At 43.1% G+C, this 11,963-nt stretch overlaps 1 protein-coding gene across 2 annotated transcripts; it reads right to left on the bottom strand.

Moving 5' to 3' along the window:
- Nucleotides 1–1,642: 1,642 nt before the first annotated feature.
- On the bottom strand, nt 1,643–9,792 carry LOC124129572 (ubiquitin-conjugating enzyme E2 8-like). 2 transcript variants are annotated; one of them, XM_046493015.2, is made up of 6 exons: nt 9,710–9,792; nt 9,293–9,356; nt 6,834–6,865; nt 5,737–5,814; nt 5,410–5,515; nt 1,643–5,120 (listed from the first exon to the last, which is right to left on the bottom strand). In XM_046493015.2, the coding sequence occupies exons 1-6, from the start codon at nt 9,731–9,733 to the stop codon at nt 4,978–4,980; spliced, it is 447 nt and encodes a 148-aa protein (XP_046348971.2). In that variant the 5' UTR covers nt 9,734–9,792; the 3' UTR covers nt 1,643–4,977. The 2 variants fall into 2 exon arrangements, with proteins under 2 accessions (XP_046348971.2, XP_046350462.1); XM_046494506.2 differs by having other exon boundaries at nt 9,289–9,356; nt 9,710–9,733.
- Between the last annotated feature and the right edge of the window lie 2,171 nt (nt 9,793–11,963).

The raw sequence follows: 11,963 nt of genomic DNA, 5'->3' as shown, positions 1-11,963 counted from the left end.
AATGTCATGCCAATATCGGATGCTGTATGACTGTCATTTTAAATGTTTCGTTGAGATTTTGATATTTTCAATACATGCATCATGCATCTATCTTTTGTGGTTTTTAAACTATGGTAAAGCTTCCTTGGGCCGTCAGTTTGTATGTATATATTAACACGACTGTTTTTTCGTTGTTCTGGTTGACAAGCAACAGGAACCAGGAACTATGATTCCATGAACTTCCCAAGAGTGCATGGTTCTGAAAAATGATCCCTTCCATGTTCCGTATCAAATAAAGAAGTTCATTGAAAGTTAAACATGTCACTCAAAGAGTATGAGATCTATTACAACACAATCAATTACCTTGTCACATGATAGCTCAGTTCTCCCAAATTGTACATAAAAACATAGTTCACAAAATGTTCTTAATATTTGCTGACCCAAGCAACACAATCAAACTACAACTGATATATATCACATCAGTTTGACGCGGGATCAGCGTTTCATAACAGTCCTCTAATTTGAGAATACCGCGATATATACACTGAGACCTTGTTACTCCAAACCCCGACAGTATCGGACCCCAGTGTCCGGGATGTTGGTGTTCGGAACGTCTACACACACATTGGAACAGTTCTCCATTCCGGAGTCTTACGTTGAGAACGACATACATTTTTTTTCATGCGTCGTGATGTAACTTGGTAAACATTCCGCGATACAAAATTGGAACATGACGTGCCAAAGCAGTATCCACAATTCCACCGGAAACATGGCTGTGGAACGAATATACAAGGTACACTTATACCCGAGAGAAGCATTAGTAGCATCTGATACACAGACATTCGTTGTTTTGATTGCTTCTAAACAAGGTCAATCACTGGACGTTATAATCAGCTGGCGATTTCACTGAACGATGATACTCACTTTCGCATTGAAAGCTTTTGAACTTGTGATATGAATCGTAGGTATATTCACTATATTCACTCGTTATCGGATAGTGTACGAGCATATGTCACGCCAGGGGTGAATTGAAATAAGATTATTTCTTATACAGTTTGTCATCAATGAACAGTATGGTCGATTTGAGAGAATCAGATATTATTAGACACAGAAAGTTTGTGTGTATGTGTGGCCAAAAGGCCAATAGTACATCATGCATACAATAACATTGTACAAGTTACAGCGCAAACTTGACATTGTAGTTTCAGAACACGTAGAACGGGTTAACAAACATGAATTTCATAATAGATTTATTTTGGCTTCTTAGCCCTCATGAGAAATATGCGGTATGATAACACGGGTAACTTACATGACATTTTCATTTTCTAAAATACTGTTGTATGTAATCATTTCTTAAACTTGTGTATTCTGGATATTCGTCCTCGTTTGGGTTGGTTGGGTTGGACAAGGTGTATTTTCAATTGCCGGTTGTTGGTTTTTTTAATCTAACTGATCTAGTCTGTTTGTTTATTGGTTGTTTAACGCCGCACTCAGCAATTTTCCAGCTATATGACGGCGGTCTGTAAATAATCGAATCTTGACCAGACAATCCAGGGACTGACATCATAAACGATACGATGGCATGCATCAACTAAGTCACGGGTTCTAACTGCTCTAATGCTCAAAGTATGTACATTGCATCTAAATTACGTCAAGACTCGACGGCGATGAACTGCTTTTATTGACGTAAGGTAGGTCTCAGATGCAATAGAACTTTTGAATTCAGAATAATAATGTACACAATTTGTTTCTCGAACACTCAAGAACCATTTTTGTTGATACATACCTTTAAACCTTTGTTCAAAAATATTCAGAACACTCTTTCTTATGTCACCTACATCTTGCGCGAGCCAGACATGCCCGTATTTAAATAATAGTATTCTTACAGAAGAAACCCAGTTTACGTTTCCCTGCATCATCTAGTCTGCATCAGAATATTTGTTAGATAGCATATAAAGTCACTATTCTAAAACCTATACCAGTAGGTCCCAGGGTAGCAGAGTTGTGTGTATCGGTCACATACACAGAACCGGATATTGTATAGGTATTGTGACCAGGCGTTGTGTGATGTCACTTATAAACAAGATACAGTCCGACCAATCATCATGTATACGGGTGAACCCTTAGGCGATGTGTTGTCGAAGGAAGATCTGAACGTCTTAAGAAATTTCCCTAGCTGCCGTCTTGTGTCTCTTACCGCCTGGGTGTAGTCGAGGGAGACTGACACATCACCGATTTTACTACGTTTGACTGCCGTCACTACTTTCACGAATTCTCTATCTTTGAAAGAAGAAAATGTAACAATTATCGGCGGTGGGTGCCGTTTAGTGGGCAGCCTGTGTGCTCGTTCTTTCGGAATGCGATCAGCTCGGCTTTCCTCGATGTCGAGGTTATGTTTTAGGAATTCTCTGTGACATATTTTGTGACATATTACTACTGGTTACTATTTTGACGACAAGTAGTTTTTCAATAACATTTATGTAAATTTGTTCAAGCCACAATATGGCTGAAATATTGCCGACATGACCTGTTGATGGTTCACATGGCGTGTTGATGTTGAGGATTCACATAACATGCCGTGAGGCAGAGTTCACATGGTGTGGCGTGTCGCTGAGTTCGCATGGTGTGTTCTAGCGATGAATTCACCCGTTGTGTCATGATGCTTTGTTCACATGGTGTGTTGTGTCGCTGAGTTCACATGGTGTGTTGTGTCGCTGAGTTCACATGGTGTGTCCTGGCGCTTAGTTCACATAGTGTGTTCTAGGGATGAGTTCATCCATTGTGTCATGATGCTTTGTTCACATGGTGTGTTGTGTCGCTGAGTTCACATGGTGTGTTGTGTCGCTGAGTTCACATAGTGTGTCCTGGCGCTTAGTTCACATAGTGTGTTCTAGGGATGAGTTCATCCATTGTGTCATGATGCTTTGTTCACATGGTGTGTTGTGGCACTTTGTTCACGTGGTGTGTTGCGGCATTTTGGTCACATGGTGAGTCATGGCGCTTTGATCACATGGTGCGTCGTGGCGCTTTCTTCACAAGGCGTGTTGTGGCGATGGGTTCAAATGGCGGGTTGTTGCGATGGGTTCAAATGGCGTGTTGTAGCGATGGGATCACATGGCGTGTGTGGCACTTTGTTCACATGGTGTGTAGTGGTGCTGAGTTCACATGATGTGTCGTGACGCTTTGTTCGCATTGTGTTGTGGCGCTTTGTTCACTTGGTGAGTCGTGGTGCTTTGTTCACATGGTGTGTCATGGCGCTTTATTCACATGGTGTGTCATGGCGCTTTGTTCACATGGTGTGTCACGGCGCTTTATTCACATGGTGTGTCACGGCGCTTTGTTCACATGGTGTGTCACGGCGCTTTGTTCACATGGTGTGTCATGGCGCTTTATTCACATGGTGTGTCGTGACGCTTTGTTCACATGGTGTGTCACGGCGCTTTGTTCACATGGTGTGTAGTGGTGCTGAGTTCACATGATGTGTCGTGACGCTTTGTTCGCATTGTGTTGTGGCGCTTTGTTCACTTGGTGAGTCGTGGTGCTTTGTTCACATGGTGTGTCATGGCGCTTTATTCACATGGTGTGTCATGGCGCTTTGTTCACATGGTGTGTCACGGCGCTTTGTTCACATGGTGTGTCGTGGCGCTTTGTTTGCATTGTGTCATGGTGCTTTGTTCACATGGTGTGTCGTGACGCTTTATTCACATGGTGTGTCATGGTGCTTTGTTCACATGGTGTGTCAAGGCGTTTTGTTCACATGGTGTGTCGTGGTGCTGAGTTCACATGGTGTGTCGTGGCGCCTTTTTTACATGGTGAGTCGTGGCGCTTAGTTCACATGGTGTGTAGTGATGCTTTGTTCACATGGTGTGTCATGGTGCTGAGTTCACATGGTGTGTCGTGGTGCTTTGCTCACGTGGTGTGTCGTGGTGCTTTGTTCACATGGTGTCGTGGCGCTTTGTTCACATGGTGGGTCGTGGTGCTTTGTTCACATGGTGTGTCGTGGTGCATTGCTCACATGGTGTGTCGTGGTGCTTTGTTCGCATGGTGTGTCATTGTGCTTTGTTCACATGGTGTGTCGTGGTGCTTTGTTCGCACGGTGAATCGTGGTGCTTTGTTCACATGGCGTGTTGTGGCAATGGGTTCAAATCGCGTGTTATAGTGATGAATTCACATGGCGTGTTGTAGTGATGGGATTACATGGCGTGTGTGGCGCTTAGTTCACATGGCGTGTCGTGGTGCTTTGTTCACATGGTGTGTCGTGGTGCTTTGTTCACATGGTGTGTCGTGGCGCTTTGTTCACATGGTGTGTAGTGGTGCTGAGTTCACATGGTGTGTAGTGGTGCTGAGTTCACATGGTGAGTCGTGGTGCGTTGTTCACATGGTGTGTTGTGGCGCTTTGTTCACATGGTGTGTCGTGGCGCTTTGTTCACATGGTGTGTCGTGGCGCTTTGTTCACATGGTGTGTTGTTGTGCTTTGTTCGCATGGTGAGTCGTGGTGCTTTGTTCACATGGTGTGTCGTGGCGCTTTGTTCACATGGTGTGTATTAGTGCTGAGTTCACATGGTGAGTCGTGGTGCATTGCTCACATGGTGTGTAGTGGTGCTTTGCTCGCATGGTGAGTCGTGGTGCTTTGTTCATATGGTGTGTCGTGGTGCATTGTTCACATGGTGTGTAGTGGTGCTGAGTTCACATGGTGAGTCGTGGTGCTTTGCTCACATGGTGTGTAGTGGTGCTGAGTTCACATGGTGAGTCGTGGAGCGTTGTTCACATGGTGTGTAGTGGTGCTTTGTTCACATGGTGAGTCGTGGTGCTTTGTTCGCATGGTGTGTCGTGACGCTTTGTTCACATGGTGTGTCGTGGCGCTTTGTTCACATGATGTGTCATGGCGCTTTGTTCACACGGTGTGTCGTGGCGATGATCTCACATGGCGTGTTGTAGAGATAAGTTCACATGGTGTGTTGTGGCGCTTTGTTCACATGGTCTGTTGTGGCGATGATCTCACATGGCGTATTTCTTCGTCCATTCTCTGACAGTCTGCTCATATTTGGCCCGGTCAGTTTTGAACAGGCGAGCTATGTCTGGTTCCAAGGGGTCATCTGGGTTAATGCCATCCACCAGCATGTAGCGCACACACATTAAGACTGAAATAATCAAGTATTTAATTTATAACATCCCTGTCAGTTCCTATCACAAAATACGAGGATCACTAGACCAGCATTTTGTTACAATGTAAATGGCAACGGGCGTTGATATTACCTAATTGTTTTCCTGTTCGCTTTTTACTTTACTTGCCCAAGGCTTAAGAGCACAACACCCACCCATAAAATTGTCATGGTGATTTAATTCCATACGATTCTATGTTGTAAAAATATAGATAGAAGACCAACAGTTTTAATCACTGTCTCGAAAACGATTGCATCAGTTAAATACTTTTGGCTACAGTGAGTGCTGGGCTCCAGGCTTCTCTCAGAATGTCCAGGTTCAGACATCCTGCACTGCTGATGTTCGGATGGTAGACACGAGTCTTGAAACACACCTAAAGAAAGATAAACAGTGAGACCTCGTTAAACCGGACCTCCTCAATTGAGAAATTCCACTATCAACACTCACTCCAGCTGCTGGGGTCGGCACGACATATATGCCGTTAAAAAGGGCAGAATGCGTGCACTGAAAATGTAAATTAACAGATAAATCATTGATACGAAAATCGATAATAGAATATTACAAATCCCGAGGGGGTCTCAATCGGTATCTTACCTTTGGGGGTTTAAATGGGTAGTTAATTGGGAATGTCACTTCCAGCTTGAACGTCCCACCTTCATACGATGTTCCAGCCTGAAATTAGAGTACAACCTCGTTTACTCGGACTCGGATTATTTCAATATATCTTAGCGTTGCTCGTACTATCAATGACTGGTTTGCCTGCTCCAGATTCGCTTATTCACAGTACGTCGTAATATAGCTTGAATATTGCTTACTGCGGTGTAAAACAACATTCACTTCACTTCCTCCTCGATATATCGTTATTGACTATGTGAAATTATCATCCCGCTAGAATCCTTATATGCTCCATGGCCTAATGTCTTTACACCGCTTGTCTCGAACAACAGATTACTCGATATTGGCTTATTGAGTGTCCTATACTAGTGTGACCAGAACACCTTCCTCGGGAGCGGAAGGTCGGAGGTTCAATCCCCGGTCGCGTCATACCAGAAGACGATTAAAGATGCAACTTGTTGTTACCATGCCTGGCACTCGGCATTAAGGGGATAAAGCCAGGATTGGTCTCGGAGTCAGCTTAATCTCTCTGAAGGTATTCATGTGGCACTGCGGCAAACACACACACGCACAAACGAGCGCACACACGTACACACACACGTGCATGCACGTCCCTATAAAAGTGAAATAAGCATAAACGCGATGCTAAATCCCTTTTACCCTCACCCAACTTATATCGGCTCGAAGTCAGTATAACGAGTCTGAGTGGGGTATCCATGCTAAACTACAGAACACACACACGCATGCATGCATGCACGCACGCACGCATGCATCACAGTGCACGTCGCTAAATACGTGAAATAATCCTGAACGCGATGCTAAACCCCATTTCACCTCCCTACTTATATCGTTTGGTGGCATGTGGATTTGGCGTGTGGCAAGTGGATTTGTAAATATCGATATTTACTACAACAGGATCTAAATATAATACTTTACAGTGCTTATATCACATGGCGGTTATCAAAATATCAACTATAATTGTTTAAGGACTTTAGCCTAAGAAATTGAGTTTGTTTTATGTATTAGATTTCATGTATAAACTTAAAGAAAAATTAATTTGGGTCATAAATACATACCGGGCCCAGTATAATCGCTTCCCAGTGAAAACCTGCAACAAACGAAATCCTACATGGTAACAGCAATTACAATACCATTGTTGCTTCTAATGAAATAAACTAACATATATATATACTCTTAAAAAACACAACGCAAAGCCAGATTTGTGCGAGGTAGGAAAATACATTTATACGAGAAACCGTACAAGGTATTGAGCCAAAATGTAGTGGAGAGAACACTTGGTGATTGTAGTCTTCTCAGTTATCGGTACATAGTTAAAGTCCAAGGTGAAGGTCAACTACCATCAATAACGCGTATGTCCCCTGTTGGAATCGATAGCGGCCTGACATCTCAAGCCCATGGATGAGACGAGTATGCGAATCACATCTTTGGGAATGGTCGCCCACTCGGCATGCAACGCAAAAGCCAACTGCTGCAACGTCTGGGGTTCTGGAGGGCCAGGGGAGAACATCAACGTTGTTGTTATGTAGACAATCTCTTGTGATCCGTGCTGTATGCGGTCGACGTTGTCCTGCTGGAATACACCGTTGCCGTTGCCTGCAATTGGGAGGACGTGTGGTAGGAGAATTTCATTGATGTGTTGAACCGTAAGAGTGCCCTGAATATGGATCAAACCTGTCCTGCCATGGTGAGAGATATCCGCCCACATCATAACGCTACCCCCACAAAACCTGTCCACTTCCTGTACGCAGTTTCCGGCGTAACGTTCTCCTCGACGTCTGTAGACCTGTGCTCTTCCATCCCCTCGACGGAGGAGAAATCTTCATTCGTCGCTGAACCAGACATCTCTTCATCACAGTTGAGGCCATACCCTGTGTTGATGACACCAATGCAGTCGTTGTTGATGATGTGATGTTGTCCACTCAATATGACGCGTCGAACAGGATGTCTTGCTCGTAGACCTGCTGCTGGTCTGGTCGGAGATTATGCGCAGTCCGGGTATTTGGGATGCGGTTGAGGTGGCTGTGGTCGTCCTTTCACGTAGGTGGCGCAATCAGATGTAGCGATCTTGGGCGGGGGTGGTTACCCTTGGTCGTCCCGACCTTGGCCGATCACGTGTTGACCAATGCTGTTGAAACAGATCCCATAGCCTTGTGATGGTGCTGGGCGCTACATAGAAAACCCTGGCTTCAGCTGATCGGGATCCCCCTGCCTGCAAGCGGCCTATGACGTTGTTTCTTTGCACTTCTGTTAATCTTGGCATGTTGTTGAACTGTCACTGTTCGATTGACGCAGATGACAGGCAATCAAAAACCCTGCTCTTTAATGACACTATAACACATTAAACCTCTTCATTTTGCACCTCTTGGTCCGCTAGTTTTGCTTTTATGACCAAAAATATCCGTATTGCGTTTCTTTTTTATTGAAGAGTATAGTTCGGTCGCTTAAAGGAAAGGATGCATTCTAGTTTATTGGTGGCTAAAAATGAAACAAACAAGAAATGGCAATTCGATGATGATGTATATAATACAGGTATCATGGGCGATATTACATGCATCATATCAATGAGTGTCTCACAACGGGTGACGTACAAGACGTCTCAAGGAACATGGAGGGTCGCAATTCCACAGTACACAGTATTCCAGCTATATGACGGCGGTCTGTAAATCATCAAGTCTGGACCAGACAAGCCAGTGATTGACATCATGAGCATCGATCTATGCAATTGAGATACGGTGACATGCATCAACCAAGTCAGCGATCCTGACCACCCGATCCCGTTAGTCGCCTCTTACAACAAGCATTGTCACCTTTTACGGCAGACATGGTTTGCTGCAGACCTATTCTACCCCGGATTCTACCGGTGACACAGTAATGAACGGAGAGAAGTGTGAATTTGCCAGTGTATATTTTCTTTTCCCCGGCAGTTCATTTATAAATATTATTAACTCGAAACAGGTAAGAAAGAACTAAATATCAACAAGCGGATGGGTGTCGTATTTTATGTGTTGGTGTCAATGGTCGCCACTTCGGGCTTTCCTTCTGCATATTGATATGACACGTGATATAACTGAAATAATGTTTAAAGCGACGTTAAACCCATCTCAATACCCCACTAGGGCGGTCGGGTAGCCTAGTGGTTAAAGCGCTCGCTCGTCACGCCGAAGACCCGGGTTCGATTCCCGACATGGGTACAATGTGTGAAGCCCATTTCTGGTGTCCCCCTGCCTTGATATCGCTGGAATATTGCTAAAAGCAGCCTAAAACCACACTCACTCACTCACTCACTCACTCAATACCCCACTCGCTACATGATCGTTATTAAGAAATGGGCGTTCGGTAAAACGAAGTTCCACAATAAGTGATTGACAAATAGGGATAGATGTACAGTGTTTCATTTACCACCGAGAAAAAACCTCAAACTGGCGTCAGTAAATTATCTTCAGTGCAAATTTGTATTTAAAATGTTCTTTAGTAAATGATAAAATGGTTAAAAACTAAAGATGTCATCACCCACAGTCATCTCCGAAAGGCCCGACAGCAATTCCCTCCATAGGGTGTTCCAAAGTGTCTTGCCATTCCTGTATATGTGTAGTATTGATTAATACATGCATCAATTACAGCGATATTATTGTTAGATAGATAATATTATTGTTATTATTATTATATGACAAATTGTACAAGTAATAACAATCTTGTTAAACTCTAGCGTGATATATGCACGTACACTATCCGATAGCGAGTGTATATAGTGGACATACCTACGATTTCATAACAGAAGTTCACAAGCTTTCAATGCGGAAGTGAATATCATTGTTCAGTGAAATCGCCAGCTGATTAAAACGACCAGTAATTGACCCAGTTCAGAAGCAATCAAAACAACGAATTTCTGTGTATCAGATGCTACTAATGCTACTCTCGGGGATAAGCGTACCTTGAATATTCGCTTCAAAGCCATGTTTCCGTGGTGCAATTGTAAAAACTGCTTTGGTCCGTCATGTTCTATTTTTGTATCGAGGAATGTTTACCAAGTTACCTCCCCTACATCACACAGCGTGAAAAGAAATATATATGAAGCGGGCGTAACCTGTAGCTGACTTGACGTTTGTAAACAGTTTTCTGATGGGGTGTGACCACTAACATATTAATACAAAGTCAGGTTGATTTTTTTTCTCAGATAAATTAAGCGTGAACAATCTTACAGAAAGTGCAGTAACTGTTCCTTGCCTGGAGTATTTTTAAAAAGTATATATTTTCTATGTCGTTGTGCAATATTATTCACCGTTCCAATTTCAATAGACTGTCCAATACGGTGGCCCATAAGGAACATGGAGTCTGTTTTTCAATATTTTGATGTTTCACTTACTTTTATCGTAACCTTTTGCAAATTAACATAATTTGTCATACGAATATGTGATAAATCAGGTATAAAAACAACCGAAAACATAGAAAATGTACTTTCAAGTAGCTATTGAGTCGCTGAAATGTGAAGCGAAAATGTCAAAAACTAAAATGGAAATGTCAAAAACCAAAACGAAAATGTCAAAAACAAAAGCGAAAATGTCAAAACTAAAATGAAACCACAGAAAACTATTTCCACTGCGGTGATAATATTATCACCGCGGTGGAAATAGTTTTCTGTATTTTCATTTTAGTTTTTGTTTTTTTACATTTTCATTTTAGTTTTGGATATTTTCGTTTCACTTTTCAGCGATTCAATATCTTCTTTACACATGATTTATCACATATTTGTAAGACAAATCGTGTTAATTTGCAAAAGGTAACGCTAAAAGTAAGTGATATATCAAAATATGGAATACGGGCCACCGTAGTCCAAGGCTACCATTTTTGTAAGCAATGAATAATGAATTGTATGCAATGAACGTTGTAATTTATACAGTACAGATCACCGGTTAATACAGAACGTGTCATACTCCATGAAATACTCTGGAATTAAGAACTGTCCCATCGTGTGTGTAGACGTTCCGAACTCTAACATCCCGGACAGATAGGTTCGATACTCTGTGTGTGTGTATATGTATGTTTGTTTTATTTGTTTGTTTGTGTGTTGTTTAACGCCGCACTCAGCAATATTCCAGCTATATGACGGCGGTCTGTAAATAATCAAGTCTGGACCAGACAAGCCAGTGATTGACATCATGAGCATCGATCTATGCAATTGAGATACGATGACATGCCTCAAACCAAGTCAGCCATCCTGACCACCAGATCCCGTTAGTCGCCTCTTACGACAAGCATAGTCGCCTTTTACGGCAAGCATGAGTTGCTGAAGACCTATTCTACCCCGGAATTTTCACGGCGATGAATGGTGTGATGATGCTTCGACATAATTCAACATGTTTAACGTTGCAGGATTTCACAGTTTTTGCAGACATTCTGATTACACCGTTCGTGGAACCATTTTTTTCGAGTTCCCGTCGGTTATCTTACAGAAAAACGTCAAAAGAGATCGTGTTACTTCAGTGACCAAGTGTGTCGATTGTGATTGAATGACTTTGTTTGTTCGGGTGACATTCTTCGTCCGATTGTCCTACCATGTCTACAACAGCTGTCACGTGGTGTCCTTTATCAACATGACAACGCCAGACCCCCATATAGCCCGAATAGTACATAACTTCCTTGCCGCCAACAACGTCAACGTCTTACCGTGGCCTGCACGCTCCCCAGACATGTCCACCATAGAACACCTCTGAGATGTCATGGATCGTCGTGTTTGAAGCGACCAACCGATAAGAACTGACGTCTTTAGACAACTTACTTTCTGTGATTCTGGGAGTTTTTGCGATCATATCTTCAGCAACCCATGCTTGCCGTAAAAAGCGACCATGCTTGTCGTAAGTGGCGACTGTTGGGATCGGGTGGTCAGGCTCGTTGACTTTGTTGATGCATGTCATCGTATCCCAATTGCGTGGATCGATGCTCATGACGTCAATCACTGAATTGTCTGGTCCATACTCGATTATTTACAGACCGGCGTCATATAACTGGGATATTGCTGAGTGCGGTGTTAAACAACAAACAAAAGTATTTAGGGATTTAAGTTGTTCCTGTATTTGCTGGAGAATTGGTCCGAATCTTGTGCTGCTATCGTCCCATGCTTGTCAATCTCTCTCAAGGCCCACACCTGACGCGGACAGCGACTCTTGACTCTGACTTGTCCGGCGTTG

Source organism: Haliotis rufescens, unplaced genomic scaffold (genome assembly GCF_023055435.1).
Source record: "Haliotis rufescens isolate VD_foot unplaced genomic scaffold, xgHalRufe1.0.p SCAF_20, whole genome shotgun sequence".
NCBI lineage: Eukaryota > Metazoa > Mollusca > Gastropoda > Lepetellida > Haliotidae > Haliotis > Haliotis rufescens.
Note: the sequence above shows the minus strand (reverse complement) of the source record. Positions and strands in the feature narration are given on the sequence as shown.

What these genes read in the sequence shown, in the direction of transcription:
- LOC124129572 (XM_046493015.2), bottom strand. Translation starts at nt 9,733, where the DNA reads ATGGCTTTGAAGCGAATATTCAAG. An exon ending in CTTTGAAGCGAATATTCAAG is followed by an intron (nt 9,357 to 9,709) that starts GTACGCTTATCC and finishes ACACATATACAG; the next exon opens with GAATGGCAAGACACTTTGGA. An exon ending in ACCCATTTAAACCCCCAAAG is followed by an intron (nt 5,516 to 5,736) that starts GTAAGATACCGA and finishes ATCTTTCTTTAG; the next exon opens with GTGTGTTTCAAGACTCGTGT.